Raw genomic sequence first — 18,744 nt, forward strand, 5'->3', positions numbered from 1 at the left:
GAACAAATAAATCTATCTAAAAGTAGAAACTCCTATATTTGGTGGAAGTTGTGACATTTATATGTCATATAGAAAGAGATGTAATGTTCACAATTTTATTTATTTTTTTATTGAGGTAGCATTGATTTATAACATTATATAAATTTTAGGGGTACATCATTATATTTCAACTTCTGTATAGACTACATTGTGTTCACCACCAAAAGGGGGCTGGAGGGAGGGTGAAAGGGGTAAAGGGGCACATTTATACCATGACAGATGAGCAATAGCCTTGTGACTCAAGCGAAGTTTGTTTGGAATATTGGCTGAGCTTTGTCTTAAGTGGTGAGTATCGTTGGGAGATTTAATAATCCTTATGAAACACATTTGGATAGCAGATGGGCATGAGGTTTCTTTTTGCGGTGATGGGAACTATTCTAAAATTATATTGTGGTAATGGTTGCACAACTTTGTAAATTTACTAAAAATCATTGAATTGTAGACTTAAAATAGGTGAATTTTATGGTATGCAAATTATCCCTCAATAAAGCTATTTAAAACACATTCAGGGTATCAGAGGAAGTAGAACTGTTTGCTTAAATTTTTACAAAATTTGAAGCTTAGAGCTAAATGAAATGAGTTCCTGTATAAACTCACATTTTGTAGGGTTCTTTGGGGAGTCTTTTTGTGTCTGGGAAATGTGGGTGAACTAGCTTGGTGACAAAACAATGTATTACATGTAGTTTATTCTGTTTTTGAAATGGCTCTGATGTCATTGTCTTGTTTTTAGGATTTAAAAAATATTGGGTCTATATCTAAATAAATTAACTTTTAGACCAGTGGTATACAACTTTTAGTGGTGAATTATTTATTTGAAAACCTCAGAATATGGGTAACTGTAAAATCATATGTTGGTATTTTGAGGAGTACCCTGAGGTGAGTTAATTTAGTTTAAAAGCATTGCTGATCAGAGTATGATCCAAGACCACCGTGGAGCTTGCAAAAATGTAAGATCTCAGACCTAGTGAATCAAAATCTGCATTTTAACAAGATCCATTAGTGGTTTATATGCATGTTAAAGTTTGAAAACATTGCTTTACTTCTAGGGCTAAATCTGTTTGTTAATAGAAAATTACAAATTTGAAAAATACGTAATGCAAAGATGGCAAAAGCATTCATCATAAGATCAACTCTCAATTACCCTGTATATGATTATATTGTAGGAAGCAGAATTTGCTACCCCAAACTGTGTTTCTTTGGCTTGATTATTTTTAAGAACTAAAGAGTCAGGAAGAAACTTTGATCTTCCTTCTAACTGCCTAAAAGAATTTTAAAAGGCCTGCTCCAGGAAGGAGCTAATACCATAGATAACTATAGTATAATATGAACTAGGTATGGTAGACAGGGAGGAATCTAGCAAGGCCCATTTGATCAAAGTCCTCCCGATGTCCCACTGTCTTTGCAAGGTGTTGCAAACATTTGTTTACCGAACATTGCTTTTCTATCTCCATGTGAATGGCCTTCCTCACCTTTGAAGTCCCAAACTGCTACCCCCAACATCCTGTTTTGTCTTTAGCTGAAGGTGATATTTAACGTGGATGCTTTGGCCATTTTGGCAGGTTACTCAGTTTTCCTGGGTTTCTCCTGTGTATACATGTTATTAAACTTTGTTTGATTTTCTCCTGTTTTTCTGTCTGGTCAATTTAATTCTTAGACCAGCCAGAAGGACCTAGAAGGGTAGAGGAAAGTTTCTTCCTCCCCTACAACATATTTTGAAATAATTTTACTATTTTTGCTTGCAAACAATTATATCTAATATTCTGGAAAGTCTTTCCTTATTGAAAAATGAAGCCAGATGTGATAAAAAGCTAAGTTCTCTCAGCTTTCTCATCCTGTCTTATTCTTCAGGGCCTGCTCTAATGCTGCATTTGGACACTCACTTGTCAGGCAGGGGTACAACACTAGCCTGAACACTTGTGATCTTGGGGTCTCTTTGACTTATATTTTGTCTGTAGTTAGAAGAAGTAATTAGATAATCTGACTTAAAACAGCCGTATTGGGCTGCAACTTGCATTTGGAGTAGAGAAAAATAGAAAAGGTAATAATATTACTAAAATACTTAAATCCAGTGTGTGATAATGATGATGATAATTTATTTAGCACTTACCATGTGTCACATGGTGTTTTAAGTATGCTAAGTGCATTTTCTCATTTGATGCTCACAAGCACCCTTTGAGATAGTCACTATTATTCGCATATCTCAAATGAGAAAATGGAAGCATGTACAAGTGAAGTTACCTGCCCACATGAGATGGCAAGTCAGGAGCAGAGCCAGGCCTTGAGCCCAGGTCTGTCTTACTCCACAGCTCATGCTCTCAACAAGGACACTAAACTGCATTATGTGTTAATGTCAACAAAGATGAAAGTGTTGTTAATTACAACACATTGTAATGTGTGCAGCATTTGCACTATTCAGGAGTTAAAAATAGGCTTAAAATTGCCATAATGTTTAGCTCTTATTTTGAAATCAATCACTTGTTCATTTACTCTGTTGTTTCAGGAATTAGTGAATCTTACCAGATGGGAATTTTCCGAATACTTGCTGGAATCCTTCACTTAGGCAATGTTGGATTTACGTCTCGAGATTCAGACAGCTGCACAATACCTGTAAGTTTAGAAAAGCTTAGTGTGATAGCAGTTGATTGTGTTTAGTTTTGTTGGTTCTTTATGAAAGCAATATGTTTGAAGTCTCTCTATCAACATTATCAGAGAGATAATTATCAGAGACATCTACTATCCAAAGTAGACTCTTGAACTGAAAATAAAGAAATATGAATTCTAATTCCTGGTGCACAGTGATTGTGTGTGTGTGTATGGAGGGGACAGGAGAGAACTTGGTGCTTGTCTGATCTGTATAACAGGAGGGAAATATTAGATGTGAAAGTTGGATGGGTGAGTCTAGAGGGAAGAGTTCCTTTGGCCCATGGCACAAATACCAAGAATTGATATTTGTTTCTTCTGCTGTGGAGATGTAATATGGTTTAAAAATTATTCAAGAAACTGTTAGCAGTGGTTACTCCTGGGAAGAGGAACTAGATGTCTGGGGGGGATATGGTGTTTTCACTGTGATTTACATAATCTTCCACACTTACTGATAACTACACACTGGGAATTAAAACTCAATTTCATGTGTGGAAACATTTGAACTATAACAAAACCTGACAGTCCCAGATTGTCCTCGTTGAGCATTGAGCATTTGTGATTTGCAGTATTTGCTGATCACACACACACATATATATATACATATATATTTATTAGATATTTTTTAACTTTATTAAGATGGAGGAAGTTTTAATATAATTATTTTTTCCCATCCTGCTTCCTCAAGAAATGTAATTGGAAACAATTTTGAGATTTATGTTTCACTCTTCAGACACTCAAGTTGTATTAGCAAATCTACATGTAGATTAATTTGTGTGACATAAATTTGGGTAAATTAGACTTGAGTTTTGAAATATATGTTTCCAGTGTCTCTGCCTGGGTTCAACCCCAACTTTACTATTACTCACTCTGTTTTTGAGTGAGTTGCTTAGCTTCTCTGACCCTCAGTTTCCTCATCTATAAAATGAAAAGTACTTTCTTTTCTAGCAGTTTAGGAGTAGGTGCTCTGATTGACCGTCATCCTGGACAAATATGCTTAAAAATATGTTTTTGATAAATACGTAAGAATTCAGAGGCCAAAAACTAAGTGAAAACAGGAACTCAGAGAACGAATCAGAACCCTGTTGCTAGGACTCACCTTGAGGGTATTTGCTGAACCCAGCGACCTTGAGCTTTGGTTTTCATAGCCAAGTGGGGTGCAGAAGACAAAGCCTAGGACTCATAAACAGGGGAACATATAGGGGAAGCCCTGCCTAAAGCTGAGACCCTAAATGGGGAACTAATAATAAACTTGCCCACTGTCCACTCCAAGAGTGAAGAACAAAGTTAATCTGGCTCAAGGCTTGGTGCTAAGTAGAGGAGGAAAAAATAGTTCCCTAAAAATTTATAACAATGAACTGAGTCTTACACAAACTCCCAGCCTGATTTCGTAATTCCTAGATGGTCCCAGAAAGCTACCTACAGAAACTTAGCTTAAATTGGTCCTAGATCGGTAGTGCCCTAGATGCCCAACAGAAGCAAATGCAAATCTGCTTTGGAGCATCCACCTTCAGTCTAGGCCTGGATAGACTCCAATGAGAAAAGTTACAAGACATCCTGGCTCACAGTCAAAAATCACAAATCCCACAATGAAACAAAATAGTTGGAGCTAGGTGAAATAACAGATACCAGAGTTGAACTACTAAAAATGCTGAAAGAAACTAAAGCAGATTTGACACAATTGTGGAGAGAACCAATGAGCTAGAAGACAGAGGTGAGCAAATTATCCAGATTGCAAGATAGGACCCAGAGATGGAGCATTTAAAACAACAGTTAAGGGAGATGAAGGATACAGTAGTAAAATCTCATTTTAATCTAATAAGAATTCCTAAAGGAGAGATGAAAGGTAACGAAGCAGACATAATGTTTGAAGAGATAATTACTAACAAATTTCAGAACTTGTGAAAATGACACTAAACCACAGATTTGGAAAGTCCAAAAAATCTCAAAATAAAAATAATCCACCCATAGGCAGACTGTAATGATACCAAAGGCAGAGAGAAAAATCTTACAACAGGTGGAGAGATAAGACATTACTCTTGAGGAATAGCAATAAACTGATAGCTCACTTCCCAGCTGCCACAGAAGGAGCCAGAAAACAGTAGACTACTATCTTCAGTGTACTAGAGTAAATAATTACATACTTAGAATTGTATATCCAGTAAAAATGTCTTTCTAGAATAAGGGAAAAATAGAAGTGTTTTCAGACAAATAGAAACTTGTGAGAATTTGTCACCAATGGACCCTCAGTACAGGAAATATTAAAAGACATAGTTTAGGCAGAAGGAAAGTGATCCAAAGTAAAAGATCTAAAATGTGAGAAGAAATGATGAATCAGTAAACTAGTAAAGTATGAGCAAATGTAGATAAAACTTGATTAATTAAAACAATAATAACAATGAATAGTGTAGGGGGCTGGAAAAGATAGAACTCCCCACAAAATACTTATTAGTTAGGAAGGGAAAGATAATTATCTTTACAGTGGAGAAACCTGGCAGACATTCCCTTAACCAAGGGACCACAATTGACCTGACCAGTAATGGGACCAATCAGCATCACATAACTCTGACATGGCGCACCCGGGAGAGTGGCACTTCCCTTCTCTGGTATTCCTGCCCGAAAGGCTTGACCCCAATCTGATCATGCGGCAACATCACACAGACCCAAATGGAGGGACATGCTCTTCAAAAATGTCCAGGTTGCAAAAGACAAAAAGAGTGAAGAACTGTTCAGATTAAAGGAGACTAATGAGACATGATATGAAATGATAATGAAACAATGAAATGATAACTAAATTCAATGCATGAACCTAGGTTGGATCCTGGACCATAGGAGTCTCTTTTTTTGTTTTGTTTTATTTTCCACAGGGACATGATTAGGTCAATCAGCAAAAACTGAATTAGATCTGCAGATTAGATCATAGGGTTGTGTATCATTACTAATTTTCTGATTTTGTTCGTTATACCATAGTTATGTAAGATAATGTCTTTGGTTTTTAGGAAATACACACTGGAATATTTAGGACTACAGGCATCATGTTTACTACTTATTCTCAAAAGGTCCTGAAAAAATAATGTGTATTTATATGGGTGTGAGTGAGAGAGAAAGAAATAAGCAAATATGGTAAAATGTTAATATTTAGAGAATCTGGGTGAAGGGAATTCTTTGTACTATTCTTGCAACTTTTCTATTAGTCTAAAATTAGTTTAACATAAAAAGTTTAAAAAAATGAAGTGAATCACCAGACCCACCTCCTCCCCCCAAAAGATAGAAGTTCTGGATAACAAAGGTTATAGACTGAGAATGGGGTGTTTGAAGTTAGTTAATTACATTAAATTAACTAATGCAAGTTAATGCTTCTATTATAAAAATAGAAGCAGAAAGTAAGCCTTTCAAACTAATAGAGAGGAAAATGGACTGAAAAAAAATAATCCAAATATAGCAAGAAAGGGAGAGGAAAATTTAGAAAAAGTGGGACAAAAAAGGCACAACGTAAGAGAAATAAATTTTACAAATGGACTAACTTTTCAGTTAAAATGGGTCATTAGACTGGTTTAAGAATTCAGGTATATACTTTAGAAAGAAGCATTCCTAAAACATTAAGGTATAGAAAGTTTGAAAATAAAAGGTTTAGAAAAGACACACCACAATAGCCAGAAAAAAACTGGCAGAGCTATATTGATACCAGACGAAATAGACTTTGAGGCCAAAAGCAGTACTAGAGATAAATAAAGTCACTAGTTAGTGAGAGAGATTTTATTCACCAGGAAGATGTAATAGTTCTAAAGCTGCATGTACTTATTGATGTAGCCTCAAAATATATAAAGCAAAAATCAACAGAAACCACAAGAAGAAATCTATCAGTGAGAGATTATTGACTTCTCTCAATTATTGGTAGGTGACGAAGTCCAAAAATTCATAAAGTTATAGAAAATTTGAGCAAAACAGTTAACAACCTTGATCTCATAGAACAATGTGGTAACACCATTCAAATAGAATATGTTTAGAGGGTACTGGTCCCCTTCGTGTATATATGAATGATATAAGCTGCTTATTTAAAGGAGTTGAACCATGCTGTTGCTAATGGTGCCACTTTGTATCTGAGGTGATTACTTGGGAGGAGGGGAGATAAAAGAAAGAAGGGACTGCATGAGTGGGAAGGGTCAGAGGATGAGAGTGTCAGGAGACTCAGCTTCTAATGACAACTCTGACATAAACTGGTCATGTGATTTTTGACAAGCTATTCTCTTGGATCTTATTTTCTCATTTGTCAGTTAGAGATGATAATGTTCACCCTGCCTATTCTCCAGGAATGTTATCAGATTCAGTTGAAACATGTGAGTGAAGATCTGGAAAATATAATACACTAACACAGATTAAATTAAACAAGTGTTTATTGAATGCCTACTCATGCAAGGCCTTGGGAAGATGTTGTAGGGGAGGCAGAGATACATAAGTCGTTAAAGAGATTCTAATCTAAGAAGTCACACAAGTAACTGTCGAGTTATCTGTGGAAAACCCTTCAGTGACCTCCCGTTGCTCTCAGGATAAAGACCTGTCTTTGGCTCCATCTCATCCCTTTTCTCTCTCACTCAGCTTCAGTGCCTCATGTTGCTGGTTTCCCTCCCACCGCAGGGCTTTTATACTAGCTGTTCCTTCAGCTTGGAAGACCCTTTCCTCTCCCTTTCACTGAGATGACACCTTCTCATCCTTCAGATCTCAGCTCCATTTCTCAAGGCACCTGTCTCCCGCCTCCCTGAATAGGGCACACTCCTCTTACAGGGAATCTTAGTGTAGTGTCCTTCTCCTTTGGAGTAATTTTACATTTTAAGGGACAATCATTTGATTAATATCCATTTCCCCTAGTGAGTGTAAGTTCTTGGAGGACAGGGACCATATCTATTTTTGTTTACTACCATATAACAGGCACTCAGTAAATATTTGTTGACAAGCTGACTGATTTTCTGATTAACTAACCAAATGAATGTGCCAAAAGAGAGATATAAACAAATACTATGAAGAGACAAAGGAAGAGGTAATTTTTGAAGTGAGCCCTAGAAGAGATTGCAAAATGCTGCCTTGATGCTGGTTTGATAGAAGATTGTGGTTATAGTCATTGATCAGCTTCAAGTGATCTTGGTGTTTGTTATAACAAAGAAATTAGTGGGTTTTGTTTGTTACCTCTTTCTTAGTATTTTTCGGTAAATTCTTATTTGATTGATCTGATCATAGGAAATAACCCATTCTCTTCTGGCAGCCCAAGCATGAACCTCTCAGCATCTTCTGTGACCTCATGGGTGTGGACTATGAGGAGATGTGTCACTGGCTCTGCCATCGGAAGCTGGCTACTGCCACAGAGACATACATCAAGCCCATCTCCAAGCTGCAGGCCACAAATGCCCGTGATGCTTTGGCCAAGCACATCTATGCCAAGCTCTTTAGCTGGATTGTAGATCATGTCAATCAAGCTCTCCATTCTGCTGTCAAACAGCACTCTTTTATTGGTGTGCTGGACATTTATGGGTAAGTATATTTGGTGTAGTGGTCTGCCAGAGAATATTTCTTCCCAGAGATTATGTTGTAACTCTAAGTGGGTATTTGATTCTGTCTCTTACTGGTGAGGAGAAGGGAAATTAGAGGAGAATTTCTAAAAATCTAATTTCATTTGCTAGTTTCCCTTCTCTGGGTACCCTTCTTTAGCTGTTAAGACCCTAACTGGACATTTGTGCTTCTTGGATGCCTAATATTTCATTATCTGGTTCAATTTTTCAAAGGAGCTATGAGATAGCAGAGACTATTCCAATTCCCTTCTATGTGTGTGTAGACACTGTGAATCTGTGAATTGACAAGAGCAATGGCTTTGTCATAATTCTGATTGTTCCCTACTTGGGGATGAGTTAGCCCTCAAAAACTCATACTATTGAACACCTCTGACTCTGGAACCTTTAAAAAAAAATCTCTCTTCTAAGAAGTTTTTTGTTCTTTTTTCTCCCCTTCCCATATTATTTTTGGTCTTACAGATTTGAAACATTTGAGATAAATAGTTTTGAACAGTTTTGCATAAATTATGCAAATGAAAAACTACAGCAACAATTCAATATGGTAAGAATTTTCTTCCTTGAATAATATTCTGCTCTAAATTATTCTCTTGAATTTCTAGTCTATGTTTAAAATGTGGTTCCTGAAGTGAAGTTGTGAATTACAGTTATTATCTGGGGTTTAGAACAGCTAAACTGATGAGGAACTTATGATTAATAAATGATACAACATTAGAAAAATGTTTGTGGTCCAGATAGGATTCAAGGTCATCCTTGGATTGCTGTCTGATAATAAGTGAAAATTTGGTCCAAATAAAGTGAGTGAGGGAAGCAGGTAGTGTGTTAGGTAGTAACATAGGGAGTATGAAGCTTTGAGCCCAGAGATGTACTTCAGTTTCTTGTTCCTGAGGCTAATTATATGTGAAGTTATGACTATCTTAACTCTTACTTGCTGTATTAGCAAGATATCAGAACGAAAAATCAGAACATATTCTCTTTTCTACATAAATTTTACATATTCTATTTTATTTATTTTTATTTTTTGAATTTTTTTTTTCGGATGTACATCATATTTCGAATTCTGTATGCATTACATCATGTTCACCACCCGAACACTAATTATAGTGCATCCCCTCACATGCGACCCTAATCACCCCTTTTGCCCTCCCCCTCCCCCCTTCCCCAATGGTAACCACCAGTCCAATCTCCAATGCTATGTGTGTTTTTTTTTTTTTTTGTCGTTTTTATCTTCTACTTATGAGTGAGAGCATATGGTGTTTGACTTTCTCCCTCTGACTTATTTCACTCAGCATAATACCCTGAAGGTCCATCCATGTTGTCACAAATGGCCGGATTTCGTCATTTCTTATGGCTGAGTAGTAGTCCATCGTGTATAAATACCACATCTTCTTTATCCATTCTTCCTTTGATGGGCACCTAGGTTGCTTCCACGTCTTGGCTATTGTGTATAATGCCGCAGTGAACATAGGGGTGCAAGTATCTTTATGCCTTTGTGTTTTCAAGTTCTTTGGATAAATACCCAGCAGTGAAATAGCTGGATCATATGGTACATCTATCCTTAATTTTCTGAGGATACTCCAAACTGCTTTCCATAGTGGCTGCACCAGTTTGCACTGCCACCAGCAGTGAACAAGGGTTCCCTTCTCTCCACACCCTCTCCAACACTTGTTGTTTCCTGTCTTGTTAATTATAGCCATTCTGATTGGAGTGAGGTGGTACCTCATTGTAGTTTTGATTTGCATTTCCCTGATAGCTAATGATGTTGAGCATGTTTTCATATGCCTGTTGGCCATCTGTATATCTTCTTTGGAGAAATCTCTGTTCAGATCTTTTGCCCATTTTCTAATTGGATTGTTGGTGTTTTTGTTGTTGAGCTGTATGAGTTCTTTGTATATTTTGGATATTAACCCCTTATCTGATATGTGGTTTGCAAGTATCTTCTCCCAATTGTTAGGTTGTCTTTTCGTTTTGTTGATGGTTTCCTTTGCTGTGCAGAAGCTTTTTAGTTTGATGTAGTCCCATTTGTTCATTTTTTCTTTTGTTTCCCTTGCCGGGTCAGACATGGGACTTGAAAATATGCTGCTCAGACCAATGTCATAGAGCGTACTGCCTATGTTTTCGTCCAGAAGTCTTATGGTTTTGGGTCTTACATTCAAGTCTTTAATCCATTTTGAGTTGATTTTTGTGCATGGTGTAAGGGAATGGTCTACTTTCATTCTTTTGCATGTGGCTGTCCAGTTTTCCCAACACCGTTTATTGAAGAGACTCTCCTTTCTCCATTGTATGCTCTTGGCTCCCTTGTCGAATATTAGCTGTCCATAAACGTGTGGGTTTACTTCTGGGCTCTCAATTTTGTTCCATTGATCTGTGTGTCTGTTTCTGTGCCAGTACCATGCTGTTTTGGTTACTATGGCTTTGTAGTATATTTTGAAATCAGGGACTGTGATACCTCCAGCTTTGTTCTTTTTTCTTAGGAATCCTTTGGCTATTTGGGGTCTTTTGTTGTTCCGTATAAATTTTAGGATTCTTTGTTCTATTTCTGTAAAAAATGTTGTTGGAACTTTGATAGGGATTGCGTTGAATCTATAGATTGCTTTAGGAAGTATGGACATTTTAACAATGTTAATTCTTCCAATCCAAGAGCATGGAATATCTTTCCATTTCTTTGTATCTTCTTCGATTTCTTTCAACAATGTTTTATAGTTTTCAGTGTACAGATCTTTCACCTCTTTGGTTAAGTTTATTCCTAGGTATTTTATTCTTTTTGTTGCAATTGTAAATGGGATTGTATTCTTGAGAAGGCTCAAATAAATAAAATCATAAATGAAAGAGGAGAAATTACAACAGACACCTCAGAAATACAAAAGATAATAAGAGAATACTATGAAAAGCTATACGCCAACAAATTGGATAATCTAGAAGAAATGGATAAATTCTTAGAAACGTACAACCTTCCAAAACTGGACCAAGAAGATATAGAAAATTTGAATAGACCGATCACCAGTAAGGAGATCGAAACAGCAATTAAAAACCTCCCAAAAAATAAAAGTCCAGGACCAGATGGCTTCCCTGGTGAATTCTACCAAACATTCAAAGAAGACTTAATACCTATCCTTCTCAAACTCTTCCAAAAAATTGAAGAGGAGGGGAGGCTTCCTAACTCCTTCTACGAAGCAAACATTATCCTGATACCAAAACCAAACAAGGACAACACAAAAAAAGAAAATTACAGGCCAATATCGCTGATGAACATCGATGCAAAAATCCTCAACAAAATTCTAGCAAATCAAATACAACAATACATTAAAAAGATCATACATCATGATCAAGTGGGTTTCATTCTGGGGATGCAGGGATGGTTCAACATCCGCAAATCTATCAACGTGATATACCACGTTAACAAAATGAAGAATAAAAATCACATGATCATCTCAATAGATGCAGAGAAAGCATTTGACAAGATACAGCATCCATTTATGATAAAAACTCTAAACAAAATGGGTATAGGAGGAAAATACCTCAACATAATAAAGGCCATGTATGACAAACCCACAGCAAATATCATTCTCAATGGAGAACAACTGAAAGCTATCCCTCTAAGAACAGGAACCAGACAAGGATGCCCACTGTCACCACTCTTATTTAACATAGTATTGGAAGTCCTAGCCAGAGCAATCAGGCAAGAAAAAGAAATAAAAGGGATCCACATTGGAAAAGAAGAAGTGAAACTATCACTCTTTGCAGACAACATGATTTTATATCTAGAAAATACATATTCTATTTTATATATTCTCTTTTCAACAGTCTGAGACATTCACCGAGACAATGGCAATGTGAATATTTTGAGAGTGGCTCTTGTGAAGTAGTAATATCGAATATCTTAGAGCATTATCATGGTGTTGGGGGATTTGGAGGTGCCTAATGAGAGGCAGCAGACTGTAATAGCGAAGAGCACAGACCCCCAAGGTGCACTGGTTGGGTTGGAATCCCACTCTACATTGATCATCCAGGGGGCCTTGGGCACATTAATTGACCTTCCTGGGCCTTCGTCTCCTCATCTGTGTGATGGGGATAGTAATAGTACTTACTGCATATTGTTGTATGGATTAAATGAATTGGGATATGTAAAGTGCTCACTACATGCTAGTCACAGTTCTAACTGCAGGATTGGAGTGGTTATTAGTATTGATGAAAGAGAATATTAAAAATGAGTCACTGATAGGAATTGGAAGATGGAGGAGAAGACAGCTGAAGGACAGGAAAAGAGCCCTTAATATCCTCATCTTATAATGAGAGGGGTCAAGTGGTATAGTCTATAGTTGATAAACAAAAAATAGAAGTTTAAAGAGATTATCTTAAGTTACAAAATTAATAAAAACCAAAAGAACATATAAAAATAGTAATATTGGGAGGACAAGGGAGGAGCAGTGGAGAGGTGGTGTATGTGAATTTAGCCTCATCTATCTTATCAAGAAATCAATAGATAATGTTTCAAATGAGTAAATCAAAAAATAGCTGGTAAGCATCTTCTTTAGAGGTAAATACTAGAAGAAATGGTTAAGGGAGTTAAAATGGTGCCTCCAGGGAGTGAGGCTGGGATTGGGGAGGGATGAGACAAGGCATTGTTGCTTGTCATCATAAAACTTTTAGACTGATTGATTTTCTTTTAAATATTGCATATACTTTAATAAAAACTTGGATCATCTATATTTAGCAAATTAAGCAACTTAACACAGTGAAATATTGTAGAGGTCGTCTTATAACCTTAGGCTTATGACTGTTTCCAGGAGAATGTGATTGGTATATTTTTCATCTCTACATAAGGAACATTAATAAAAACCATCAGAGACTAAACTGAGCATTAACTTTTCAAGAATTTTTCTGAGTGTCTTAGCACTTTAATCAGTGCCGCAGCCTTCTGCTCTTTCCTAGCATATTTTGGCACAAGGTGACTGGAAATATAAGGAACCAATGCATTCCTTAGCGAGTGGCTAGTTTGTCTATTTCTCAAGGGCCTCATGCTTCTGCATGTATGTTTCTGACTCTTGTTTCTCTTTCTGTCTCTACTCGTCTGTTTCTCCTTCTCTGTCTGTCTGTCCGTCTGTCTCTCCTACACACACACGCCCCCCATACTGCATGTTAGCTTCTTTCTGCACAACTGCTGCACTCCGTCTTACTATCACATGGCGTATTCTTTCCTTCTATTCTGTATGTATTTTCTGAAGATTTCTGCTTCCTCACTTCAAACTTCCTGTGGACTCAGCAGTGGTTGGAATACTCCTCCATCCTCTTAACTTGCTTAGCTCCCATTCATCTTGACTTCTTTCAGCTTCAGCTTCCACTGTTAGTTGCCTGTTTCCCCAATTCCTATACTTGAGAAAGAGAATTTGATTAACCCAGTTCATGTTTTCATCAGAGATCTCTGGCAATTGACTAGTTGTGACTAGGAATGTGGAGCCTCACAGTAAAGAACTTGGCTTCTTTGGGCCCCTCCCTCAGCAGGGGCTGTGAGTGGGGCAGTGGGCAGGGGAATCATGGTGACTGGCATGTTTGGTGCTTGGAGGCATTACCATATAGACCAAGGATCTCTTGCCATATTGAACCTCATGCCCACATTGTCTTTTTGACAATTGAGCATCCAAAATTTTTGAGGTCTCATGGATTTTTCTAAACTAGACATAGAGATGTGTGTGAGAAACAAGCTCTATTTAAAGTCTGGAGCAGTGTTTCTGTGGTCAATGTGGAGACTGTATGTACATTAATGAATTAAAAAAAGACAGAGCTCATTGTTTTGGAAAATATTGGTACCAGCAGTCAGAACATCTTGCTTACACATGGTGCCCTATTTGCCTTGTCATTGATCAAAAGAACAGAAAAAATTTGCTTTCTGATTAGCATGACATCAGTATTCATACCATAACCATTTTTTTAACTAAAGCTTATTCTAGCTAGTTAGACTGTAAATGCTGCAAATGAGCCGAGTGGCATTTTAATAAGTATAGAATAAAGCGGGAAAGTTCCAGGTGCATGAGAAGAGTGTATATCAGAAATCTTGGTGACACCTAAGTTTCATGGGGTTTTGGGTCTTAGAAAATGTGTTGTTTGGTCTTAGCCACAGAGGGCTAATCTTCCCAGAACAGTAGCAAGATGTGTCAGAGAACCAAGGGAGACAAAAGAGACAAGTAAAGGAAAGCAGAAACCCCCAGCAACAAATGAGTAGAGGTCGATAGCATCCGTAGAGACTAGAAGTTGTGGGTAGCTGCGTTGCCTGGGCGGCCTGAAGCAGGAGCTGCAGCGGTAGTTGGATTGCCCTTCCCACCTGGACTAACTTAACTACCATTCATCTGCAGAGCTCAGATCATGCAGCCCTTCCTCTGGGGAGCCATCCCTCACCACCCTGTGTACAAACTAGATGAGGACTCGTGCTCTCATAGCTCACATTATTTTCCTCTGTAACATTATTACAGTTTGTAATTATATTCTTTGTGATTATTTTATTTCTGTCTGTTGCTCCCAATAGTCTCCAAACTCCAGGAGAGCAGAGCCCATGTCTGTTTTGTTAATGGTGTGCAGTGACTGCCACATAGTAGACAGTCAATACATATTTTTGCTTAAATGAGTGAATGGTGATTAGAAGCATGTTGAGGACAGTGGCTGAAGCATTTAGCAGAAATAGCAATGGATTGGTACTGGTTGCAGCTGCTCGCAGAACTGGATGTAGAATCCAGAAAAGTAAACCATAGATGCCCTGACTGTGGAGAATGATCAAGGCAAACACAAAAGACACTGTTGTCTAATTCTGAGGCACCTGAACTTCAACATCACAGTCCCTTAAGAGAATTACTTTGTTATGCTGTAGGCATTGCCGTAAGCATGGTTCAGTAGTGAGGAGGGCATCTGCTCTGCATAGTTGTTCAAGGCTAGCTAAGGCATTTCTGTGCCCATGGTGTTAGCAGCACTGTGCAAGAATTTAAGAGGCCAAAAAGGGTACAGTGCAGTTTTGGATGTATGCGTATCAAAAAGACTGCCACATTTATCAGCTATTTAAAACATTTACATACCTAGATGTATTTGTTTACAAGAATCCTAGATAGCTGAGGTTTTACTGTCTGCTATTTAAAACATTTACATACCTAGATTTATTTGTTTACAAGAATTCTAGATAGCTGAAGTTTTACTGTCTGCGGTTTTTATTTGCTTTCTTAATTGTTCTCTGTATGTAAATCACGTTTCTCCCATGAGATTGTTGTTGCTGGAAGCCATGGACTATCTCAAATTATGTTGGTATCCTTAGAGCGTTTTTTATAGAGGTTGTTTCTTAACTAACATTATTACGATAATGATCCAGTGGTGCTAGTGTTTTTCTTTTTCACTTCAGCATGTCTTCAAATTAGAACAAGAGGAATATATGAAGGAACAAATTCCATGGACACTCATAGATTTTTATGATAATCAGCCTTGCATTAATCTTATAGAATCTAAACTGGGCATTCTAGATTTGTTGGATGAGGAATGCAAGGTAAGTATGTTTTTCCAATGTACTTAGTCTATCAAAATAGATATATCAAGGTGAGAAGGTAAGTGAGTTTAAGCAGAGGATCATTAGTGTACAATGAGGTGCCATTGTGGCAACAAGTAGGGGTCACCCTAACTCGCATTCTGAAGGGTCGCTAGACCCAAAGGGTCTTAAATACAATTGAAACTAGAATTTTCCTTCTCATTTCAGCTGATTCTAAGTTATGTGGAAAATTGGCATTAGATATAACTACTAATAATTTCAGCCACTTTTGTTAACAATATGCTTATGTTTGGTACTTTTTGTTCAGTGGTATGATATATTTAAAGAAATGCAAGACATTGTACAAAAGATATTTTGAATAATATTTCTAAATATTTATAATTTAAAAATTGACTCATTGTTCTTTTTTACTGATATATGTGGGAGGGAGGGAGTTTTAGCTTTAATATTTGAAGATGCAGCATGTTGGAAAAATATCAGATCCCCAGCTTTATGGCTAACTGAGTGATCTTAGACAAATAATCTGTCCTTTCTCTTAATTTCTCTTTAGTTTATATGCCATAAGTTACAGTTTACCATATGTTATCCTCCTAAGCATCTAGATTTCCTACAATATTAAAAATACATATAATGAAAAGATGCTCAGCTTCACTTGAAATTAAATAAAGTGTAAATCAAAACAAAAATGGGATACTGCTTTTTACCTATCAGATAGGCGAGTTTAAATTTGGCAATACCAAATGAATATTTATTACATATATACTCTTATAAAGGGCATGAGTTAGTTCAAGGTATTTTAGAGGAAATTTGACAATAGTTATCAGAATTGTAAATGCAGGGAGCCAGCCCCGTGGCCAAGTGGTTAAGTTCGTGCACTCCGCTTTGGTGGCCCACGGTTTCACAGGTTCGGATCCTGGGCATGGATATGGCACCACTCATCAGGCCATGCTGAGGCAGCATCCCACATGCCACAAGTAGAAGGACCTACAACTAAAATATGCGACTATGTACTTGGGGGATTTGGGGAGAAAAAGCAGAAAAAAAATTGTAAATGCACATAGCTTTTGACCTAGCAGTGGAACTGCTGGGAATTCACTCTATGAATATACTTGCGAAAGTATTCAAGGCATATATATATAAGAAGTCATTGTGGCAGTTTTCATAATAACAAAAATCAATAACAACCTAGTAGCCATAAGTACAAGAATGCTGAAGAAAAAAATGAGAGGAGTTTACAGAATGATCCTATTTGTGTACCTGCCTTTCAAGACAGAAGGATAAAGAAGTTGCTGGAAACGGCAAAAGGAGAATACTCTTCCTTTTATACCTTTCTGAGTTATATAAATATTTTACTATGTGCAAATGTTACCTTTACTTAACAAATTTTAAAAAAATACATGATAGTCATGATATTTCATCTTCATTCGTGAGGCTTTTGTTGTTTTAAAAGCAAATCAAATATTTGTTTGATGACTCCTGGTATAGGCAGATTGAGTTGCCCAAAGATTGGACTGAGTCACCCATGGGAAGGTCTGTCATTGTTCTTTGTTACTAATTGGTTTTGGGCCTCTAAGAGAGAAATGTAGAAGGAATGAGTTCCTAAAGTGAATGTAAAATTTGTTAGGAGAAGCAAAAAGTGGTCTCTTGGTTGATGCATCAGAAGAGTCTCAGAACAATATTCACCTTGTTTTCTTCCTTTCTTTTTAACCCTGAATGTAGATGCCTAAAGGTACAGATGACACTTGGGCCCAAAAATTGTACAACACGCACTTGAACAAATGTGCACTCTTTGAAAAGCCCCGTCTATCAAACAAAGCTTTCATCATCCAACATTTTGCTGACAAAGTAAGAAAGTTTTATCTTTTTTTCATTTTGAATACTTAAGTTCAAAGAGGAAAAAAATCAATAATCAAGAGTTAACATTGTTTTCTTTGCTGAAGCTTATGTTCTTTAAGGCCTTATCAGAAAGTGTTAGCTTGTTGGTTTTCTCTTCCTTTAACCTAAATGGAATTATATTATGAAATAAATATGGGTCTACAATCCCCTATCTATAATTCTGAAATCCAAGAAACTCCAAAAACCGAAAGTCTTTTCGTGATTTGTTTAGTGACTATACGTGAGCTCTGACCTGAACTAACGTGAGGTTACTTATAGTCTTCATTTCTCCCAGTTAGGCTGGATATTTACGTATTTCAGTGTAGAAATGTTAATGCATTTGATTGCAAATTGCTGCCTCAGGCTCTGCTGAAAAATTCTGTGTTCTAAAGCATAGCTGACACCAAGGGCTTCAGAATAGAGACTGTGGACTTGTATCACCCTCTGTGATTGCTTCTGCGGGTCCCACTAGCAATGCATGCAGACTTGCTGCTTCACAAGTTCTGTAGTCTACTCAGGAAATCAGGAGCCAGGAGACAAATTGACATTTCAAGAAAGTTGTGGGATAGGCTTTGGGGTAAACTTCCTAGGGTCTCCTTCAGGAACTGAGGGCTTTCTGAGTCTCCTTAATCACAGCTGGAAAGCTTGAAATGACTTTAGGGCTACCTAAGGGCTTCTTGGTCCAAGATAGGAAGCCCCTTGAGTGGTGGATGGCTGTTTTGGAGGCAGCAATAGTCCATTCTTGAATAGTTCCATTTACCAAATGTACAGTATTTACCCAGCCTCCACCTCCATCCATCGTCAGCTCTTCAACTTTCTCGCTGTCAGACGCCATTTATTCCTTCTGATCCTCCCTCCCGCTTTAATCTCTTCTCTCCCAAGAGGAGATTTACTCCTGCCAGATGGCGAACCAGGTTAGAAGGAGATGCTTTGGGTCAGCCTTGGAGGAGCTCTCTTTGGCTGGCATGGGAGAAGAGAATCAACTTATGAGTCTGCTTACCCAGGAATTGGGAGGGTCCTTTAGGCCGCAATTAATCAGCACTACCACTGTTCCCTAGGAAACATAGTACTTGGAGAGTTTTACCCTAGAGTTAACGTGCTTCTTACCGAGAA

The 18,744-nt window shown here is 37.4% G+C and overlaps 1 protein-coding gene across 4 annotated transcripts in view; it reads left to right on the forward strand.

The window, feature by feature from the left end:
- Nucleotides 1–18,744, forward strand: part of MYO5A (myosin VA) — a 187,291-nt gene that overhangs the window by 93,166 nt on the left and 75,381 nt on the right. For all 4 annotated transcript variants that reach the window (XM_014850530.3, XM_044764877.2, XM_014850533.3 and 1 more), the window contains exons 9-13: nt 2,540–2,646; nt 7,937–8,202; nt 8,700–8,781; nt 15,616–15,756; nt 17,476–17,601. In XM_014850530.3, coding sequence (XP_014706016.3) covers nt 2,540–2,646; nt 7,937–8,202; nt 8,700–8,781; nt 15,616–15,756; nt 17,476–17,601 — 722 coding nt within the window. The remainder of the gene's footprint in view (nt 1–2,539; nt 2,647–7,936; nt 8,203–8,699; nt 8,782–15,615; nt 15,757–17,475; nt 17,602–18,744) is intronic.

Source organism: Equus asinus, chromosome 2, assembly GCF_041296235.1.
Source record: "Equus asinus isolate D_3611 breed Donkey chromosome 2, EquAss-T2T_v2, whole genome shotgun sequence".
NCBI classification, from domain to species: Eukaryota; Metazoa; Chordata; class Mammalia; order Perissodactyla; family Equidae; genus Equus; species Equus asinus.